Source organism: Anarhichas minor, unplaced genomic scaffold, assembly GCF_050575085.1.
Source record: "Anarhichas minor isolate MPS153535 unplaced genomic scaffold, ASM5057508v1 ptg000010l, whole genome shotgun sequence".
In the NCBI taxonomy this organism is placed as follows: domain Eukaryota; kingdom Metazoa; phylum Chordata; class Actinopteri; order Perciformes; family Anarhichadidae; genus Anarhichas; species Anarhichas minor.
Window position 1 is genome coordinate 5,098,012 of NW_027466456.1, and position 22,017 is coordinate 5,120,028.

At 41.1% G+C, this 22,017-nt stretch overlaps 3 protein-coding genes across 3 annotated transcripts; 2 read left to right on the forward strand and 1 right to left on the reverse strand.

The window, feature by feature from the left end:
• Nucleotides 1-972: 972 nt before the first annotated feature.
• LOC142946998 (galectin-3-binding protein B-like) lies at nucleotides 973-6,042 on the reverse strand. The gene is made up of 5 exons (XM_076088640.1): nucleotides 5,988-6,042; nucleotides 5,257-5,439; nucleotides 2,488-2,619; nucleotides 2,123-2,393; nucleotides 973-2,008 (listed from the first exon to the last, which is right to left on the reverse strand). The coding sequence occupies exons 1-5, from the start codon at nucleotides 6,040-6,042 to the stop codon at nucleotides 973-975; spliced, it is 1,677 nt and encodes a 558-aa protein (XP_075944755.1).
• A 1,780-nt stretch (nucleotides 6,043-7,822) lies between these two features.
• mutyh (mutY DNA glycosylase) lies at nucleotides 7,823-16,809 on the forward strand. Its single transcript, XM_076087426.1, has 24 exons — nucleotides 7,823-8,028; nucleotides 8,415-8,483; nucleotides 8,584-8,750; nucleotides 9,106-9,302; nucleotides 9,467-9,551; nucleotides 9,760-9,876; nucleotides 10,119-10,191; nucleotides 10,409-10,538; nucleotides 10,624-10,701; nucleotides 10,808-10,889; nucleotides 12,090-12,269; nucleotides 12,679-12,894; nucleotides 12,987-13,060; nucleotides 13,166-13,207; nucleotides 13,299-13,370; nucleotides 13,531-13,644; nucleotides 13,740-13,837; nucleotides 14,463-14,607; nucleotides 14,709-14,796; nucleotides 14,871-15,053; nucleotides 15,347-15,492; nucleotides 15,580-15,729; nucleotides 16,091-16,141; nucleotides 16,239-16,809. Exons 1-24 carry the CDS (start codon nucleotides 7,823-7,825, stop codon nucleotides 16,380-16,382), a joined length of 2,907 nt encoding a protein of 968 aa, XP_075943541.1. The 3' UTR covers nucleotides 16,383-16,809.
• Nucleotides 16,810-17,368: 559 nt separating this feature from the next.
• elovl8b (ELOVL fatty acid elongase 8b) lies at nucleotides 17,369-20,176 on the forward strand. Its single transcript, XM_076088576.1, has 7 exons — nucleotides 17,369-17,426; nucleotides 17,938-18,125; nucleotides 18,318-18,398; nucleotides 18,541-18,597; nucleotides 18,692-18,806; nucleotides 19,785-19,912; nucleotides 20,012-20,176. Exons 1-7 carry the CDS (start codon nucleotides 17,369-17,371, stop codon nucleotides 20,174-20,176), a joined length of 792 nt encoding a protein of 263 aa, XP_075944691.1.
• Nucleotides 20,177-22,017: the final 1,841 nt, after the last annotated feature.

Sequence of the window (22,017 nt, forward strand, 5' to 3'; positions counted from 1 at the left end):
TCTATGACCTACGACCTCTGTCGGGAATCTTTACCACCATGAACACGGCCAATGTAAGGCTACATGAGATGGAGCTCCCACTGTCGGCCATGTTGGATCAATGAAAGGGTTAAAACCTTCATGCATTCTTTGACATGTGAGTGGTTCCAGGTTGTCCAGGTGCACAGATTAGAAGACCTTGTAGTGTCTAAATTTTTTGAGGTATGCTTGTGTTTTATTTAATACCACGGGAGTCAAAGTCTAAACTTATTTACACGTCAGGCTAGCAACAGCAACAACACTTGTCCTCCCTAAACATGTTTCTTCTCTCCCCATTTTTTAAGGGTCAATGCAACCTTCAGTGTTTCCAGGCTGTCCAGTCACACAGATTAGAAGACCTTGGAGTTTCTCAATATTTTGAGATATGTTTGTGGGTCTGACATGATTTTCTGTGTTTAGAAGAGAAGACATGAAAGCTCAAACGAGTTTCCGGGCTCATACTTTTAATGAAATACATTCATTCTAAGACAACAAAGAACTTTTAAAATTATTTTTATTCATCACTTGTAATAATACAGTCATGTTGTAAAATGACATCTTATTTTGAAAAGGACTTTAAAAGGATATATAAAAAAAAAAACTGTAAAAATGGCACAAAAGAAATATATATAAAATTGTCATCATAGATTTTTTTTTAAATTAAGTTTTCTTAAAAATGTGAAATTTACATGAAATTGTTTTAAGTTTTACAGTAGACTGCATGTGTACATATCTTTTAATCTAGTTTATTTTCTTTTTTACAGTGTATAGAATGTGCAGACAGAATCTCATGAGGTTTAATACAAATCCTCCTCCACCCCTTGTTTATTGATGTGGTCAAACGTGTGAGCTTTGGTGAAAAATACTTTTCATAGTTAAAGTTAAAGGAAATCCATGAGTATAAATCATCCTTGTCCTTATTCTCTTTGCCTTAGATCCCAGAGGAAACAGAAACTAATCTGTCAAGTAGTGAGGACAAACCACCACCTGGTAGGAGAACAGCTTTGAGTGGCATGAATAGATTTGTTTTTCGCTGCTTGGAATAAACACAAGATTCTCACCATCACTAGCATTAAATTCCTGAACGTGGAACACGTAACCTCCTTCGCACATAACAACGAGCCTATTGCTGTGACGAATGCGTCCCTCCATCTCACTGGGCACATCTCTGTTCTTTTCCTTAACCTTCAAACTTACAGCTGGCAAAGAAGGACAAGTGATATTTTCACTTGAGCAATCTGCATCACTGATGTATACCCTTGTTTTCCAGCTCATTTTGCTAAAAGCAAAATAGGCACTGTTATGAATCGGTGTTTGGAAATCAGATGTCAGACTATTGATGCGCTGGCCATTAAACCTGTAGGACCCGAAATCCTTGTAAGTTTTGACGATGTGGTAGCTGAGGGTGAAGCTCCACGGCGTGCCAGTGTAAATCCTGGGTGTGTAGACATTTTGTCCTTCCCTCAGGTCATTGAGCAGCGTCCCGTAGGGGAGAGCATTAAACTGAAACCCCTGCAACTGGCTGGCATGGTACTGTGAGCCGTCAAGTGTGTATAAGTCCTCAGCTGGTATCAGTGGGAAACGGATGAGCTTCAGAAGGATCTCAGGAATAGTCGTGTTGTCTTGGGCAGCCGCCCAGCTCTCCAGTCCATTCAGGATGACGGTCTCATTATGCACCACAAGGTCTGAGCGAGACAGAAGAGCTTTGACCAGATCGAATGCAAGATCCGTCCAGACTGGGGAATGGATCAGGGCCTCAAAGTTCCACGCAAGGTAGCGAAGACAAACCCCCTGTAGCGCCTCATCGCCCGTATGAACTGTATACTCATAGAAAGAGATCTGAGTCTGGAAAGTGGGATCCTCCGGAAGAAACAGTCTGAAAAGATTTGCAGCCTCATTCTGAACTTCTGTCAGTCCCCAGTTGAATGCCATCTTGAGAATGCAATGGGCAGAAGATCGGTTGAGTTTGATCTTTCTTGTGTAGAAGTATCTGAAATTTAAACATTTTCATGAGCATGTTTCAGCTAATTCGTATTCAGTGCGAGTTGTACTGGTTTACATGACAGTGCAGGCGGCAGTTTAAAAGTCACAAGTTTGCTTTTACCTGACAAAGTTGTTGGCGTGCTGACTGCAGTTGGAGGCGGCCTCGATGCTGAGGCTGCTGAAGTCCGGCTGTGACGTTTTGAGGAGTGAGTACATAGAGAGGATGAGACTGTGAGCACAGATTGTCTCAAAAGTGTTGTTGTGCTCCACCACTGTAATGTTCAAGTCGCAGTGACGTCCACTGTCAAACAGCTCCCCCAGCTGATGAGAGAGGCCTGCGTCGTGGTCCAAATCATACTCTTGTCTTAGATCCCTGTTGAGTTGTTCGGGCTCTAATGGAGATCAATATTGGCACAGTGAGTGGTTTTGTTGTGAAGAGAAATTTGCGTCTAACTATACTACTAGAATCAACATCGGTTGCCTTACCATTTTGGCATCTAACCCCAGCATCTTCAGAGTGACCACAGTTATGAAGCCCCCACCCAGGAAAGACACACTGGAGCAGGCTCTTCTCTGTTCCATTACAGTCTAAGTCATCCATCCAGATTCTGCCATCCCCTAACAAAAAAACAAAACAATCACAGAGTAAAAACAGTCACTTGCACTAAATAAAATGTATAAATTAAAGGTTACAGGTTTTCATCGGAAGTGTCAAATTAAGATGAATTACCGTCGCCAAACGATAGAACTTCTGCTGCACCAGTGAAATGTAACTGGCGACACACTACATCAGCGTCATTTATGTCCCATCCATCGTCACACACAGTCCCCCAAACTCCGTCATGAAAGATCTCCACTCGGCCCTCAGTGCTATTTTGACCGCCAGTCAGCCTAACAATACCTTCCTCATCACCTAAAGAAAAATGTAATGTAATTAGTGTAAATAAATACACACACACACACACACACACACACACACACACACACACACACAAATGTTGTCTGCCTTCATGAACTATGTATTTCCTCTACTTTCATTTACACAACAAGGCTCGATAACCAGTTGAAAGTGAATAGATCCAAATTCTGTCAGTTACATTCTTAATGTATGTGATTAAAATAGTAATATTTTTGTGAAAATACAGTGAATATTTATTATAAAATTATGAGTGATTTAGGTATCTTACTTCCACTTTTATTGCTATTGAGAATATTGTTTATTCACTCAAGAAGATAAGCCAGTGAACATTCATATTTATTTGTCTCATGGGTGGCGGTGGGATGCATTGAAGAGAGGAAGGCTGGGAAGTTTCTGGGTGAAAAGTAGTTTTTTGTTCACTGTTTAAGTAAGATAAAATTAAATGAAAGCTGCGAGCAGCGATGAACGGGCCCTCGCATCCTCCAGCGTGTCGGGGGTGGCGGCGGGACTCCGGCCTGCAACGTCCGCGACCGTCGGACAGCGCGTCTGCGAGTGAGACGTTTTTAATCCCGCGTGGACCGCCTGATGCCGGAAATAATGCTTTGCAAATAGTCTGATGCTTCCTGTATCCGCTGCCTGGCGCTGCAGAACACGTGCAAACATGCATCATGTAGCTCTGTGTCAAATGTAAACCACATTGTGTAAGTCATGTAAATCGGAGGTGTTTATCATAAAATCCAGATTTCCTTTCGCCAGCAGGTGGCGCTGTGAGTATTAGTGGAAATTAGCTTGTAGACATCCTCAGGCCATGAGTGTTATCAAGCATGAGAAGTTTGGGACCGTTTGGAACAAGTCCAGCTGAGTTACATCAGACATTTCCTTTAGCCAGTAGCGCTGGGGCTGCTCTTTTGAAATATTGTAGGGGGCGCTATAGAGGCAATTTAAAACGGCCAATAAAGAAAATCATAAAAACTATTTCTTCCAATGACCTGTGACACATGTACAAAGTTCCATGAGTTTTTGAGCATCCCAACCCACTAAACCATCAGCTTCCTTTTTCATGGCAAACTATGCGTCGCCAAGGCAACAGCGTGGAACGAAAACTCACAATATTCATGGCGATTTATCATCAATGTCTTAAGGCTATCCTTACCAAATTTGAGACTCATCAGGTCACCTGGCTAGGAGGAATGAATAAAAGTATAAAATATGACATTTCGTTTAGCCAGTAGGTGGCGCTATGAGTTATTGAAATATTTTCAATTGAAGTATGTTTAGGCTTGAAGTAGCATCATGCATAAGAAGTTTTGTGCGAATTGGATAATGTACCTTGGAGTTATAACAACTTCTTTTTTCATAAACAATGAGGCAAAATGGCCGCCACGCCACGTCAAGGTTCTTTGATGAAAACTCTCGATTTTGATAACTTTTAATCACAAAGGTCTTAAGAGCATCGTGACCAAAGTAGAAGTTGATCGCTTAAAATCTCTAGGAGGAGTTCGTTAAAGTGCGAAGGCTGAAATCTGCAAAAAGTGACAAAAAGCACAACTTCGAGGGTTTACTGTAGTGACCCCTAGTTGTTGAATACAAAGTAAATATCAGGGTATGTTAGAGGATGCAATGTGCACATATGCTGAAAATCTGGTAATTTTAGGACAAACGGTTGAGAAGTTATATGTATTGATATTAAGCCACGCACCTAAGAAGTTTATTGGTACATATCTTGTAAACGAAAAAATATATCAAAAAGCTTTTGATAACTTTTGATGACGTAGATCCAGTAATGATCCACAGCAAATTTGGTAGTAATAAGACTAAGCATGTAGGAGGAGTTCGCAGAAATGTGTTTTACACTAAATTCAATATGGCGGAAAATCTAAGGAGGCGGAGCTTAGGGGTCTGATTGGCTTTTTTGTAGCTCTATCTCAAGTGGACATGTGTGTCAAATTTCAAGTCAATCGGACTCTTGTCTTAGATCCCTGTTGAGTTGTTCGGGCTCTAATGGAGATCAATATTGGCACAGTGAGTGGTTTTGTTGTGAAGAGAAATTTGCGTCTAACTATACTACTAGAATCAACATCGGTTGCCTTACCATTTTGGCATCTAACCCCAGCATCTTCAGAGTGACCACAGTTATGAAGCCCCCACCCAGGAAAGACACACTGGAGCAGGCTCTTCTCTGTTCCATTACAGTCTAATTCATCCATCCAGATTCTGCCATCCCCTAACAAAAAAACAAAACAATCACAGAGTAAAAACAGTCACTTGCACTAAATAAAATGTATAAATTAAAGGTTACAGGTTTTCATCGGAAGTGTCAAATTAAGATGAATTACCGTCGCCAAACGATAGAACTTCTGCTGCACCAGTGAAATGTAACTGGCGACACACTACATCAGCGTCATTTATGTCCCATCCATCGTCACACACAGTCCCCCAAACTCCGTCATGAAAGATCTCCACTCGGCCCTCAGTGCTATTTTGACCGCCAGTCAGCCTAAAAAAACCTTCCTCATCACCTAAAGAAAAATGTAATGTAATTAGTGTAAATAAATACACACACACACACACACACACACACACACACACACACACACACAAATGTTGTCTGCCTTCATGAACTATGTATTTCCTCTACTTTCATTTACACAACAAGGCTCGATAACCAGTTGAAAGTGAATAGATCCAAATTCTGTCAGTTACATTCTTAATGTATGTGATTAAAATAGTAATATTTTTGTGAAAATACAGTGAATATTTATTATAAAATTATGAGTGATTTAGGTATCTTACTTCCACTTTTATTGCTATTGAGAATATTGTTTATTCACTCAAGAAGATAAGCCAGTGAACATTCATATTTATTTGTCTCATGCATTGAAGAGAGGAAGGCTGGGAAGTTTCTGGGTGAAAAGTAGTTTTTTGTTCGCTGTTTAAGTAAAATAAAATAAAATAATCCTTTATTGGTCCCACAGCGGGGAAATTTGCTGAACTGGGATTAAACGTAAAAAACAACAACAGTAAACATATGTTATACAGCTCCACATGATAAGAACAATTTACTCACCAGCAGACAAGCTGACGAAAATAATGCAGAATAATAAGAAAGTGTCTTCTTTCATTGTGATTGCAGTGCACTGGGGAAAGAAGGAAAACAAGCAACATCATTAAGTTTCTGGATTCAAGTTCGATGGTCAGGATATTTGTTAAATAATGCCCAAGTTATTCTTCTTTTCAAAAATAGGAATGAACTTACCAGAACTCAAAACGAGGTGAACTGAAGAAAGGCCCCTCATCGAAGAAATGAATAGTGAAACTTAAATACCAGCTATTTTCCAGGAATCACCACCCACAAAAGAGGTGTTTCCCAGGAAAATAGTTGAAACCTGTTGCCACCTGTCAGTCTGTCTGTTTGTCTTTCTGCCTGTCTGTCTACCTGTCTGTCTGCCTGTGAGAAATGAAGAGTGAAACTCAAATAGCAGATATTTTCCAGGAATCACCACCCACAAAAGAGGTGTTTCCCAGGAAAATAGTTGAAACCTGTTGCCACCTGTCAGTCTGTCTGTTTGTTTAAAGATAGATTTTATTGATCTCTTGTGAAAGTCACAAGCTACCCAGCAGTATATAAATAAGCAACATTTACCAACTGCATTAAAGCATGCATCAATAATACTAAATCAATTATATCAATAATACTTTTACTTGTAAAAGAGCATTTCTACGCTATTGTATTTGTACTTTTAATCTCAGTAAGGTTACTTCTTCCACCACCGCATTTGAATATTGTATAAGATGCACTGGAAGGTGTGATAGAACATTTTGGTCTGCTACATTTCTACTGTGATTTAGTTTATGTGCCTTACTCACTAACAAAACTATATGTGACATATGATTGTGTACTGAGGAGAGTGGTAACAGGACCATATGGGTTATCTCTGCCTTTGCTTTTGATAAGGGGAAGTAACCAAATGGGGGTTGCAGTTTAACCAGAGAATGTTTAGGTGTGAAGATTGCAGGGATAATCAAAGGTAACACAGACACATGTCTTTGTGTGACAAGGCTCAGAAGAGGAAGGGGATGACTGGAGGTGTCAATGGGGAGCTTGAAACTGCTGATCAATTGTTGTAATGTAAATACCTGATGTTCCCCCCTGCTGTGTGCTGAGGTAGAGCAGGAGACAAACTGAACTCTTGGCTCATCCTCTGCGGACCGTGTTGCAGTCAGTATGACGGTGAAGCCTTCTCTGGCCAGAGAATAAATACTTAAGACAAACTTCTTTCCTCAATGTTTCTTGTTTCAGTAGTCAGTATTATAGGACTCACTCGGCACGATTGAATAGTTTTTCCACCACAAAGGTGAGATAAGATGAATAGATAGATAGATACTTTATTCATCCCGCAAGGGGAAATTTGTTCACTACAGCAGCAAAAATAAAGTATAAAAATGCACAATATATACAATGAAATAGAATAATATGAATTAACTATATAGATAAATAAGTAATAATAAATAAATATAGCATATCTATGAAGTTATATGCTGCTTACTCCTTTATTCCTTACAGAACAAATAATGCAGGCTACATTAAGATAAAAAAAATACTTAAATAAGTATGAGTATACTTTAAAAATAGATGATATCAGTCCCGACCAATACTTGAGCCACCCAGCAGGAGAGTGTGAGGGCGTTGCTAAGCAGCTGCTATAAACAAAGCTAGAGGGAGAGGGCAAGGAGCAAATCAAGCTCTGAAAATAACAGAAATTCAGTTAGTTATAGCTTTGTAACAAACCACTTGTAGAGCAGCGACAGTCTGGACTCCAGACTATAGTTTTAACTTCAGGTCGCCAACACGGACAGAAGCAAGGGAACCATAAAAGGAGGAGGAGGACAGGAAGAGACACGATGTCAACACAGGCAGACCCAGCCAACATCGGCAAAGTGCTCGGTTTTCTTCGAGAGTGGGACCGTGGTGACAGGAGGGTCCGCAGCCGCATGTTGAACACCTTCCTGACTCAAAACACAGGAAAGACGTTTTATGAGCTGGAGCTGGAGTTTGCTCAGGTGGCCAGCCTCTTTCTGGCTCGACTCACCACCTGGATGAGACTCACGTATCCTTTGTATGCTTCCTGCATAAGAGCACAAGGCCTATAGAAACAGTATATTTATTATCAATTATTATCAATATACACACATCCTAAACATGCGTATTATTGTGTATTTATTCTGTACACTGTGCTTTAGGTTCCATACACTATGATGTTAGCTTAATGCATAGTGACAGGGTGAATAAGGTAGGGGATCTACTCTGGGATTTAGTCCTGGCAAGACTAAATATTAATCATCTTTCAAAAAAAATGTTTTCATATATTTTGACTGAAATCAAATCGTACGCAAGTACATTTACAGTTCCCAGCCCTGTAGGGAGTGGGCTTTCTTCTGCTTCCTGTGCTGGATCGACTCTGAACTGAGATCTAGTCCTCAAGACAATATTCAGATACATGTTTGGAACGTTCTTGGGAATGCAACTTAAAGCGATTGGGATTTTCCTCTCTGCATCAAGCCAGTAAGTGGAATGAAACGCTGCATCATAATCTGACAGAGGACTGTATATGTGACTCATCGTGCAGTTTTTGTCTCTGACCCACTTTTCTCACGTTCCTCAGTGATCAGTACCTGATGGAGTTCCTGGAGGATGGAGGTGTTCTCACTCTCCTGGACATCTTGGGCCACTTTCAGAGCAAAGAGGAGGAGAAGACAGAGGCCCTTCGTCTTCTGCTCACCATCTCAAATGCTGGTCGCAAGTACAAAGAAATAATATGTGAAAGCCATGGTAAGAAAAATGTTTTATACACTTCCTTTCATATTCACATAAAACATTTAACATCAAAAATACATAAACAAATGAAAAAAACAACATTACTGTGTTTTCAGATGTTATGCTTACAGTCGCGATCTTATATCTTCCAGTTACTTGTTCGCTATTGGTCGATTTTAAAAGGAGTTTTCCTGGAAATACAAACTTCTCCATACGGTACCGCAGTAGCTGTTTGTTTTTTTAGCTCTGTTTATACCTGACATGCGGATAAGATAAGACAAATATTTTTCCATTAACCATTTGGATGATCAGTGCAGCATTATGCGAGCCATGTCAGTTTTGCCCTCTCTATTTGGTTACATTCTTGCAGGTGTGAAAGCCATAGCAGAGTGCCTGGCTAAGTCAAACACAGATGAAACCCAAGAGACAGCCTGGGCCCTCCTGGAGTCCCTCTCCCATGGAAACCCCAAATATCAAAACCAAATCTACAAAGGTCTGATTGCTCTCATGACTTGTACCTCCCCTAAGGCCCAGCAGCTGGCCCTGCACACCGTACACACTGTCCAGGTACACACCAAGCCATTTATCAATGCAAACATGTATTTTCGTCGCTCTCAGAGCATGCATGTGCCCTCAAACTTTGCTCTTTCACACAATGGATCTTTTGGCAAAAATGTGATACATATTCAACATATGAGTAGAAATAGTTCTCCCACTATCCTCTCTCCCAGGCCAAAATGAAAACAGCCCATCACAGCATTGTGGAACCTCTGCTGATTATGCTCAGGTCCCTGCACCTGGAGGTTCAGGATGGAGGTAAGCTGAGAAAATGTTAAAAAAACACATGGTGGTAAACCTTTACTGTGGCTGGGGGGGGGGGGGGGGGGGGGGTTTGTATGCAGTAACCTGCTTTAAAATGACATATAAAACCGCCAGCCATTGTGCCATTGTCTATCCTGTCATAAATAACCACCTTTTAATTTCTTGTCTAACACTCTTCTCTCCCTGTGCACATCTCTGGCAGCTATAAATCTGATCTTAGACCTGAGGGGTCATGATGTGAGGCCGCTGCTGCTCAATGGACTCGTGGTTCTGCTGAGGCCCACGAAAGAAGAAGTGCAGCATCACATGCATATGAAAGGTGATACTTTAGTCTTATAAGTGTGTTGTTTTTCTAAAAATGTACTATTTTAATATCCTTTTTGACCACCCAAGTTATGCTTATATTCCTGCAATTTATGATTAAAATATGTAATTTTCCACCAACCCAAAACCCACCTATTGGTATGCTAGTATTTAGTCCATTTTTGATATGATGTGACCCCATTTGTCACATTAACAAGAAACCATAACATAGTTAGTTGATTCATACAATCCCATCAGAATCTGAGAGGATCAAGATGACTGGATCTCTGCCTGTGTTCGTGCAACAAGCTGCTGCAGCTAAAACTATACGGTATGTTGTATTCGTCCATTATAACTATCCATGTAATGAATGTTTTATTACACAACAAAAATGGTAAGAAAATGTAATGTTTTTATCACGTGATATGTAAAAAACAAAATCTAAGATATATATTGAATTAATATTGCTTTAATGATCTCGGTGTAATCGTTTTTTAGAAGTTGTCATACAGTAAGGATATATTTGTATGGTGTTGACTGTGTTGAAGCTTGCTGGCCAAAGACAGTCAGGAGGTTTCTCATGAGCTCCTCTCTCTCGGAGTGATCCAACATCTTCTGTATGCTATGGGCAACAGAGAACACGCTGATGCCCAAATACAAGCCAGTCTGGCCTTGGAGGTAGGCCTACATACCTGCTTTCAGACACTGTACATCCACACACACACCCACACACACTTTCATACATACTTTCATCTCTGCCCAGCACTTTGTCCGCTCATACCCGGTTATTGAGGAACATGTGCAGAGAGGCATCGGCAGCACACTGTTTGCAGCCTTTATGGTAAGCTTTAATAACTTACTAAATGATATGATAGCATCAGTTAAAAGGTCAATGTGAAAGCTTCTAGAAGGCTCTACTAACGGATTCAATGCCCGTCTTTCTACAGCACCAAGCTGACACTTTGTACATGAATATGGATGAAATTCAAGCAGAAATCCTGCTCACGAACAAGGTTGACATAACTGAAGGTAATGACTGTTATTTGTTCATATTAAGGCTGGTCAGACGTTGGTTTTTTTCATGGGTTGTCTGTATTATGTGAGAATAATTGTTTGTTTGTTTTTTCTTGTCAATCTTTGAATTCCAGTTTGAGATGGTGACAACTCTGAAGGCTGAAAGGAAGAACAAATCATTTTAATCATGCAAATTAATACAATTTAGTTGATTTGTTTTTCAAAGACAGTTTAATTATTTAGATTTTCTGATTAGCTGTCCACCTTTTTTTTATTTGTGTATTTTTTTACACAACATGCTATCTCATTATAAAAAAAGAATCTCAATTTACTTTTGTTTATTTTTAATATGCACGAATAAAATATATGTCTTCTAATCCAGTCGTAATGATAATGATAATAAATATCACAACTTACACAACGCCTTTACGTTACTTTTATTTCGACCCTCCCACCGGAGATGACGTACAATACACTTCCGCTGTGTCATCTCAGCGGATTGGACGAGCAGCGACCCGTCCGTCATTGAACGTGGCGGGAGCCAAAATGAATCCGTGAAGAAAACAAGTGCGCTCGTGCTGTTCGCAGAGAAATTAAATAAGTCGCTTCATGCAGAGTTTGAAAATGAGCCGGTTGCGTTCAGCGATGCTTAAAGGAAAGAGAGCCGGACTGGAGGTGATAGAATCAGCAAAACCAAAGCAGAAGAGGTCAAAGAAAGCTGTGAAAGAAGGCAGGCTGCATGTTTATGTTATTTAACTAAAACATGTTGGGTAACGTTAGCTAATCTATCCACTTTAATATGTTCCCAAATATGAACCAGCATGAGATCAGTCTGCATGAGATTTATGTAAGAACTAATTTTACTTTTGAACCCTCAGATTAAATTTGCACACATCACACATTTCTGCATTTTATTTTGAAACTGTGTCAGAAAGGTTTTCTATTACGTAATGCAGTGTGCAGCTTCATAATGACCACATTAATCCTGTGGAGTATGATGTTACATTTTACGCACTTTTGCAGGGAATACATTCGGATATATTTTTAAATGATCTCTGACTTATTAAGCAGTTGTGAAAAATGACATGTCAAATGGTGTCATAATCACCTAATCTTTTGATGTTGTTACGTTGTTTTATTGCTTTAACATCAGTGGTATTTGCCATGTAAAAAGTACGTTTAGTTTGATTGAGAATGATGTTTTTGGTCCTCCAGAAGAAACCACGCATGCCTCCTCTCCATCGCCCACATACCACACCTTCCATGGTCCTGCAGATGTGCTGCTGCTGCGCTCTCAGCTCCTCAGCTGGTACGACAAGGAGAAGAGGGAGCTGCCATGGAGGACTCTGGTAAAGAAGAGAAACATTTCTTCCACCGGGTTTGACAAGAAAGTTTGTCTTTTTTTAACACCCGTATTTGGTTGTTCGAGACAGATTTGAATGATGTATCATTATGAAAGTACAGGAGGTGTTTGGTTACTACAGCGTGCATGAAACCCACTCTTTTATTTGACAATGATGATTTATCGCTGAGATTTCCATCACACCTAATTTCATGGTTTCATTAGTTTTGTTTTAATCTCATCACAATACAAATCCTAAAAGTAAAACAACAAACAGGGATTACATAGTCACAGTAAATTAAACTAATATATATTTTCTTAAAGATGATATCTGACAGTATTTGACTGTTTCAGTTGAAGTATAATAATATGTCATATTAAAGGGATAGTTCTGATTTTTGAACGTAAAGGGTAAAAAATTTCTAAATATATCGTACACTTAAACTGATCTGATTCTTTTAGGCGGGCCTTTCTTTTGGGTGGCTAAAATACATTTTGCTGCTGCCCCCCGTCCACAGCAGTTTATCACTTTGCTCCTGTGCTGGTATTCCTGTATTTCAGTCTGTTTCCCCAAACCAGGGGAGTGCAAAACAAGGCCGACTTCTGTAACTGTCTGGCTCCTTGTGTTTCTTTTACAGGCTGTGACAGAGTCAGACCTCAACATCAGGACATATGCAGGTAAGAAGATGGTTTCTTGTCAAAATGACGCATATTAAGCAGCTGACAACATTCCTTATAAGACGGTTTTCTCTCTCTTTTTTTTTTTTTAGTCTGGGTTTCAGAAATCATGCTGCAGCAGACCCAAGTTGCCACAGTAATAGACTATTACAACAAATGGATGAAGGTAGGTGTGTTTGTTCATGACACTGACTGGAATCCTCGTGATACATTAACTGTAAATTCATTTAATTCTGTATAATTAAAAACTCTCTCTTCACTTGTGTCCCAGCGGTGGCCCACGCTGCAGGATCTTGCTGCTGCGACGCTAGAGGTGATGACTAAAGGAGCGGTCCCTGAAGATGATGGTGATTTTAAAATAGTATTGATTTCAAACCTAAGTTATTGATTTCATTCATGTGTAGGAAGTGAACCAGATGTGGGCGGGTCTTGGCTACTACTCCAGAGGGAAAAGACTGCATGAAGGGGCTCAAAAGGTTTGTGTTGTGTTTAGTAAATATGCTCCGGCCGACTTAGAATTATGTGTTTTAATAATGACTTGGTATGGTTTCATGTCAAGAACACTTATGTAGTCCATTGACCAACATTGTGAAATATGGGAGCAGGTTGTCGATTGTCTCACTTGTGTGTTTGTAGGTGGCGTCGGAGCTTCAGGGACAGATGCCTCGCACAGTGGACAGCCTGCTGAAACAGCTGCCTGGAGTGGGACGCTACACAGCTGCAGCTGTGGGCTCCATTGCTCTCGGTCAGGTGCGTTTCTATTATGGACCAGAGCAAAAACCTCTTCGGCCACAGTTGATGGCACCGCTGCCTCGTTTATGACTGAATAGATCTCTGTTGCATAGGTTACTGGAGCGGTGGATGGCAATGTGATTCGGGTGCTGTGTCGCCTGAGGGCCATCGGAGCCGACAGCACAAGTCCTGCAGTAACGGAGGCTCTTTGGTGAGATCGAACTTCTTATCATCAGTGATTTTGATCCCAGCTCCTACGTTAACGTCTATGAATGTTACTCTGATGTTGTTGATTGTTCTTGTTTTTTAAAGCTCTACATGCAATAAACATCCATGTCTGTCCCGACACTCAAACACACCTCTGCACTGGTGAATTATGAACTCTGCTTACAGTTTTCCTTGGCTTTTATAAACAGACTGTAATCAGTGGTGTCCTGTTCAAAGTCTGTCTGGCAAGGACAGCTTTGCTTAGTCTCCACAGAATGATTCATGTGTGTTGTCTCAGATGATTCCAGGCAACAGTTCAAAGATTTTATTAGCTTGAAGATATTTAGATGCAAAAAAACAAATCCTGTTCCAAAAAACTGATGATTGTTCCTCAAAAATATAAAACAGAAAACTGGATTTGGGACGAGTCAAGTTATGATCTTTGAAAATGAATATCAGCTTTTTATGTGATCAATGCGCAGGAAAAACATATTTAAAACCCAAGTCAGTATTTGTAAATTGTATTAAAGTGATTTTGAAGTTTCAACGACGAAGTCTTCATTCAATCAGGAGGGATGAATTGCTCAAATATTCCAGCTTTTTAATGTTTTTTTTCTGCTCTATTTCAGGAGCCAAGCCAATACACTGGTGGACCCTGAGAGACCCGGGGACTTCAACCAAGCCATGATGGAGCTGGGAGCACGGGTCTGTACCCCCAAAGCACCACTGTGCAGCCAGTGTCCCGTACGCTCTCACTGCCACTCTTTTCGCAAGGTAAAAGGATCGATAATAATAGATTATTAATGCTTTGAATCATAGTGAAAAGTTTGGGATTTGTCCAAGTCCCGGTGTACATGATGATGTCGAATGTGCAGGTTCATGTTAAACAAGAGAAAAACTCCAGGAAGCTCTTGGGGAAGCTGGACAGGAAGCCGTCCACCCTGCCCGACGTAGAAGACTGTAGTAAGTACCCTGAGCTCTCTTCTCTCCCTCGGAGCTCACGATGTTATATTAAAGTACTTTCCCTTCTCCCTCAGTGACCAGCGACACATGTCCGCTGTGCCCCTCGGAGCCCTGGGACGACGACTTGGGTGTTCAGAACTTCCCCAGAAAGCCGGCAAAGAAGCCGCCTCGCGTGGAGCGAACTCTGACCTGTGTGGTGGTCAGACCTGGAGAGGACGGAGAGGACGAGTACCTGCTCACACAGAGGCCAAACAAAGGTCTGTGCCCGCAGTGTGTCCCACCACTGGCGGGGAATCTGTTCGTCGACATTTGGCTGCAGAATGAAGTCGACTCTACTACACTTATTTGATAACGTTTGATTCTAGTTACTCTACAGATTGAGATTGATAACATGAATACAGAATGATCAACAAATACATTCAGATGTATTATTATAGGTTAAGATGAGGCTTTATTGATCCCCAGGGGGGACATTCACAGGCTACCCAGCAGTATACAAAGTAGTGAAATGAGATTGTGTCCTTTTATTAAACAGCCTGTGTACTGACAGGTTTGCTGGCAGGCTTGTGGGAGTTTCCGAGTCTTCTGCAGGGGGAGAAGAGCTCCGGGATGAAGGAGAAGAGGGCTCTGTGTGCTCAGATCAGCGGGTTACTGGGAACCCATCTGACAGAAAGCCTCTTCCAGTATGTGGGGGAGGTAAGCTGGACGTCAACCGCCTATCCATCATGCACACTTTACTATGCGAATAGCCTCTTTCTGCACTGATGGATTGTCTGTCTGCAGGTGGTTCATATCTTCTCCCACATCCACCAGACGTACGTGGTTCACAGTGTGTGTTTGAAGGACGCTGACACACAAACACCGACTGAAAACACACAGTGGCTCACCGGGTCCGCTCTTCAGGAGGCCGCTGTGTCCACAGGAGTGAAAAAGGTATTTATGTTGTTTACCCAGCGGGGGTGTGTGAAGCCCTGCTGTGTACCTGAGGTTAGCAGTACCCGCCGCACCAAGAGTCGACCGGAAGCAATAAACTTGACTTAATGTATTTCTGGTGTGTAGAGACACTTGTACAGCTCCCCCGTGTCACATCACAGGATTTCAGTGCTTTTAAGTTCAAGTTTCCCCTTTAACCGTTTTAAAAGTGCTACTTTCTTCCCTTTTCCTTTGAGTTTCAGAGAATGTGAAGGACAGTTGAGTTTGTTTCAGAAAGTCGTGACAGCAGCAGTGAGTGAGCGTCCTCATCTGCTCATGTGTAGCCTGAATGAATGAGATCGATGTGTTGATTCTCCTGCAGATCGTGAAGCTTTGTGACTCTGTGGACAGTCAAAAGGAGCAAACCTCCAAGGTAAGTGTACCTCTGTTTGTGTGTGTATGCATATGTATCTTATTCTATAATCCTATATTAATAGCAGATTCCACCTTTTATCCTTTGTCTTTCTTAGGGTGGGAAAAGGCAGAAGCACACCGGCACAAAGAATAACAAGAATCAACAGACCTCAAAAAAAAAAAAACTGAGTGCAGCAGGCAGCGGCAGCAGACAGCTCTCCCTCAGCGCCTTCTTCAACTCCGTTAAACAGGAATCTTGATGGTATTCTGTGTTTGAAAGTCCTTCATGATGTTTCCTCATGTGTCTTATTGTCAAAACATCAGCCCTATGTAGCCACAATGAGGAATTGTTGTAGTATCATGGTCCCATCACGGGTAATACAAAATGCCATCAAATTATTTTAACATCTGTTTTTAAAAAATATATATATATATGTATATGCTCCTCTGATGTTCCTGTATGGACTTTGAGTGAATCAGCTGTCTAATTAGATTTCTAGTGACCTCATTGTTGATGTTTCTATCACTATATTATAACCAGTCTACATGTTTTACAAGCAGTTTGTAAGATACTTGTTTAATAAAATTAAATGTTTTTATTTCCGCAACAAGAATTTAATGTTATTGGACAAAACGTGTGGTGAATGTAACTTTGGATAATAAAGCCCAGACACAATAAGACAAACACCAGGTTTCACGTGTAAACTGCTGTTCATCCTCCAATCAAGATCTATTGTGTTTATATTCTGGTGAAATGGCGGGAAACAGCGCCCCCTGCTGTTCTGAACATGTAACAACCAACTGATCCTATCGCAAAAAAACAAGAATGCCAATGGCGACGACGAATAGGTAGCGATTCTTATCTGGTCGGTAGTTACTCAACTGTCTCTTGACAGTCAGATGGGACATAACACCGCAATACCTTTTGTGCAGTGAATTAGTTTAGTCTACTTGGGTTTCGTGCATCACCAGCAGAGTTTCTGGTGCAGCTGGTTGCTCCAGTCTGTCCTCATTCATTCTTTGCAGATGGTCCGGATTTGCCTGCAGCGCGTAATGAAAGTTGAACTTTGCTAACACCTATTTTGCAGATAACGTAAGTGTTCAAATGTTCTCCGGCGTGCTCACTGAAGTTCACCTTTGAAACACCGGTTGCAAGGTGCGCATCACTGAGTAGATTGTTCGTGTTGAACGCTACAGACTTCAGTGTTTTTCTTCTTTCGATCATTAACTTTCTTAATATTTCAAGATGGACTCTGCGTGGCAAAGCGTCCTCTCTGTGCACCAGAGGATAGTGGACAATGGAGGTATGATGATGTTTCCTAAACAAACAGTTCATTTCGCTTTAGTTCGCAGTGAACTTGAAGCAAATATTGAATTTATAGAAGAGATTCCCAATCGAAAGAACAAGACTGTTTGTGTGTGTGTGGGAGCTGCAGATGTGATGCCCAGCTTGTCTTCACAATGACTGCTTTGTGGCTTGTCACGTGATAAGTCATCATGCCACTTTTGTAATGATAGGGGAGGACTCTTTCATTGTACTGCAAAACCTGCTTTCTTCCTCTGAAATCGTAAAACGTTTTTCCATTCACAAAACTGCACACATAGGTCACCTGAGCTAAAACGGAACAAAACAAACTACAAAAATACTTGCAATTCCTGTGCAGACTAAGCGAAACAAGTGTTGTAAATCAGTGCTGAAAGTTTTGGGACATCAAGGCAGCTCTTATAATTAAAAATGCTAGCCAGAGGTGTGTCCTGTAATACGTTTCATTCATTTGTGAATGGTCCCTGACTCAAAGCTCTGTAATGTTCCAGACAAGAGGACGGACCCATGGCTGCTGGTCTACTCCCCAGTCCCCGTGGCACTCATCTTCCTGGTGTACCTCTGTGTGGTCTGGGCCGGCCCTCGTCTGATGAAACACAGAGAACCCTTCGACCTCAAAGTCTTCCTCATTGTTTACAACTTCGCCATGGTCGGCCTGTCGGCCTACATGTGCTATGAGGTGTGTTTTGTGCTGCTGTTTGTTCTGTTTTCTATAAAGGAACCGGATCAATCATGAGCACAGTGATGATGGAGATATTCAGTTCCACAGGTTGTAGCTTCTGTTTCCTCTCAGGAATTTCTGTTTTATGATGTAAGCCGTTATGTTGGTGGTGGTTTCTTTTCATGAAGTAATTGTATGAATATTCACCAGTTCGTGGTCACATCCTGGCTCTCCAACTACAGCTTCCTCTGTCAGCCTGTAGATTACAGCACCAGCCCGCTGGCATTGAGGGTAAGCAGGTGTCTTTGATGTGTTTTGTGCAGAACGTTCGTCTTTCTCAAGCTACATGTGGAACATAATTAACATTAAAATCAACCTATTGACAGAGTGAATATGTAAAACTCACATCTCTACGTTGTTTCCTTTCCTCCAGATGGCCAAAGCCTGCTGGTGGTTCTTCTTCTCCAAGGTCATAGAGCTCGCTGACACGGTGCGTATTTGTTCAAATGTTTGCAGTATCGGTGAAATTCAAAGTATGCAGAGTTGAAACTGTAGCAGCGTCCTCTTCTCCTATCTATGCCCAGATCTTCTTCATCCTGAGGAAGAAGAACAGCCAGCTGACCTTCCTTCACATTTACCACCACGGCACCATGATCTTCAACTGGTGGGCGGGCATCAAGTATGTTGCCGGTGGACAGTGTAAGTCAACTAATCTAGTCATGATGATATCATGACCTTGTGGCAGGATATTGTTGCAGAAAGGAGAAGTCTGGTGATGTTCAGTATGTTTCTTATTGTCCACAAACTCCATGAAAAGACCAAAATGACAGAATGTTTTGTCTGTTTTATATCTTATTTTTCCGGGCCATTGACTTCCACTGTTTTATGTATTCAAAACACGTAAATGCTGTTGCACTGGGTGTCATGTTGCTACGTAGGTATTGTAGTTTATTTCATAGACTTCTGCGGTAAATGTTCTGTGGCACTTAATCCAAACACCATTCATTCTAACTGAAGACGTCATTTTTGAAAAACGGATCACAAATACATAGTTTCATTGAAGAAAAATGAATAAGGCTATGTAATATATTAAAAATGGAAAAGCACTTTAGTTTTTAGCAAATGTTCCTGAAGGGATGGGGTGAGGGATTAGAAACAGCTCGAGTGAGAGACGAGTGTTTTTTGCACGATTGTATGATGAACTTTAAACCAAAGCACACGTCCTAATTGAAATAAAACTGAAAAAAGTGACTCCTGCAGCAAAACAGCTGACTCAAACTTATTTTGGTTGTAAAAATTGACAAAAAAAAAAGAACAAAACTAAGGCGCTGATCAAAGTAACTTCTCTGCCATTCAGTAAGTTTATTAATTCTCCATCGTCTTCGTGATCTGGTCTATTGCATAGATCATGAACACAAATAAAATGAGCTTAATTACACTCTTTAATGTGACTGAAATGCTCTAAAGCTAAACTGTCAAAATAACTGTTTTTGTGTCATTTTACTGTTTATCTTCTGCCTCATTTCCTACTTATTGTATTTAATCATTCACTATCAGTACTTGAATTATCATTTTTTCCAGATGTTTGAAACGTTTTACTGACTTACATAAATCATTGAAAAAGCCCATTTCTTAATGCCGCTCTGTTTTTACAATTCTTCTGTTCACGTCCTGCAGCGTTTTTCATCGGCCTGGTCAACACCTTCGTTCACATTGTGATGTATTCTTACTACGGCCTGGCTGCCATCGGCCCTCACATGCAGAAGTACCTGTGGTGGAAGAGATACCTCACCTCTCTGCAGCTGGTGACTGGGCTCCTGCTCTGTACAGGAAGAACTGTGACTGTTCTTACAATATGTTTGTGAAGTAAACTGATCTAATCTTTTCCCTGAATGCCTTTCCAGCTGCAGTTCCTGCTGTTCCTCTTTCACACCGGCTACAACCTGTTCACAGAGTGCGACTTCCCCGACTCCATGAACGCGGTGGTGTTTAGTTACTGCGTCACCCTCATCGTCCTCTTCAGTAACTTCTATTATCAGAGCTACCTCAACAAGAAGAAGCAGAAATAAGATGCAGTGGTGAGGCGTCACACACAAACACAATGAGGCTTTATGAGAGGAGCTGACTGAAGTATTGTGTCTGCTGTGTCTGCAGTACTCGCTAGTGTCCACTAGGGGGATAAACATGCCCACAGTCTGTACTTTCTTTCTCTTGGTGCTCATTAAGGGACAGATACTTAATACAGTTAAGCTTTAAAGTCAAACTTAAACATTTCATCATCACAACTAATGTGTGTAATGTGAGTACTCTGCGTTTTTTGCATAGTATGTCAACAGGACTAGTTCGAAACCTAGTATGTGTCTAGAACGTGTAAGTGTGAATTTGTGGGGAAATTGTTCCAGCGAAGGCGTCTAATAATGTGAATTCCTGAGTAATGAATGGTCGTCTGCAGTTTTCTGTAGTGATCCCAGTAATATTTGTTCTTAAAGTGTAGTGACACGTCACATGACATAGTTAAGCTACGTTTAAGTCAAATAATCGCCCACGGCTTTATTTGAATACGTTCAACAATATAATCATGATGTTTTTAACACTTAGTTCTGGATTACTAATCTATTGTTATATTTCAGTCGCCATCGACAGTGGACAGGCCCTTTCTGACGTACTTTGTCAAACAGACCAGATGTCAGTTATGAGCATGCCCTCTGCCTCAGATGTTTGTCTCACGAAAAACATAGCAAGATAACTTACCTGCTTCAGCTTCCAGACCCTGGTCGATACGTTTACTACCAGATTATTTACAGCCGATGTCCCCTCTGCTCCGATAAACACTCTACTGCTCTCTGCGCGGGGGGGGTGGATCTACCATGATGGCATAGGGTGGCAGCTGCCACACCTTAACGTCTCCATGCCAGCCTCTTGCCACCCACGTCAACATGTCTATAGATCCGCCCCTGTCTCAGTGCATCCACCTTCACTCTCCCTCTCTGTTGCTCGACTACACGTGAAGCTATAACGCATGCATCAAACTGTGTCAACACCCTGCAAATATAGGATAGGAAACCCGCGTTAGAAACACAGACTATACTGGAAAATATAAATGTATACAGAAAAAAAACACACCAATGGCATTGTTTAAGAGCTCGTTGTCAATTTCTCAAATGAGGCTTTTTGGGTTAAGCTCTGCTGTGTCGAGCAATAACTGCATATTGAGGAAGTAGATCAGCTGACTGATCGCGGAAACATTGTGGCACCCTTACAGTTTGAAAGAGCAACGGTCAGTGATGTAACAGTTATTTCATCACTCACTCAAACCCTCCTCCAGAGGTTCATTTAAAATGCAAAAAACAAGGAAACGCAAACTTCCCACTGCTAAAACAACCGGCACAATTATGTATTGTTTTCTAGTCTTCAGTCTGAAATAGATTAAAAGTTTGAGATAATAGAGAAAAAAAGTCATGAAGAGGAGGGAGAGGACATTTGATTTCCACTCAGGAGTTTTATAGCGTTTGAAGTTTAAATATTAACACTGAAGAACCTGCATGTGCACATGATGTGAAACTGAGGTTAGCAGGAGGCCAACCTGCAGCACCAGGACAGGACAGAAAGCACGTTTTTACAACAGAAATCTACCTTCCCCTTATTTCACTCTGCAGTTTGGAGCTGCAGTTAAAGTTCATTATCTTCTTAAAGTAAGTTTTATTTTAAGAAGACGGGCGGTTGTAGTCTTTGAGTTTGTTTCGGAAAGAAGTGAGTGAGTGAGTGTCCACATCAGCTCGTGTGTAGCCTTGATTGAATGAGATCGATATGTTAACTCTCCTGCAGATTGTGAAGCTTTGTGACTATATGTCTATAGATTTTGTCTTATTCTATAAGCCTTTATTAATAACAGATTCCACGTTTCATAATT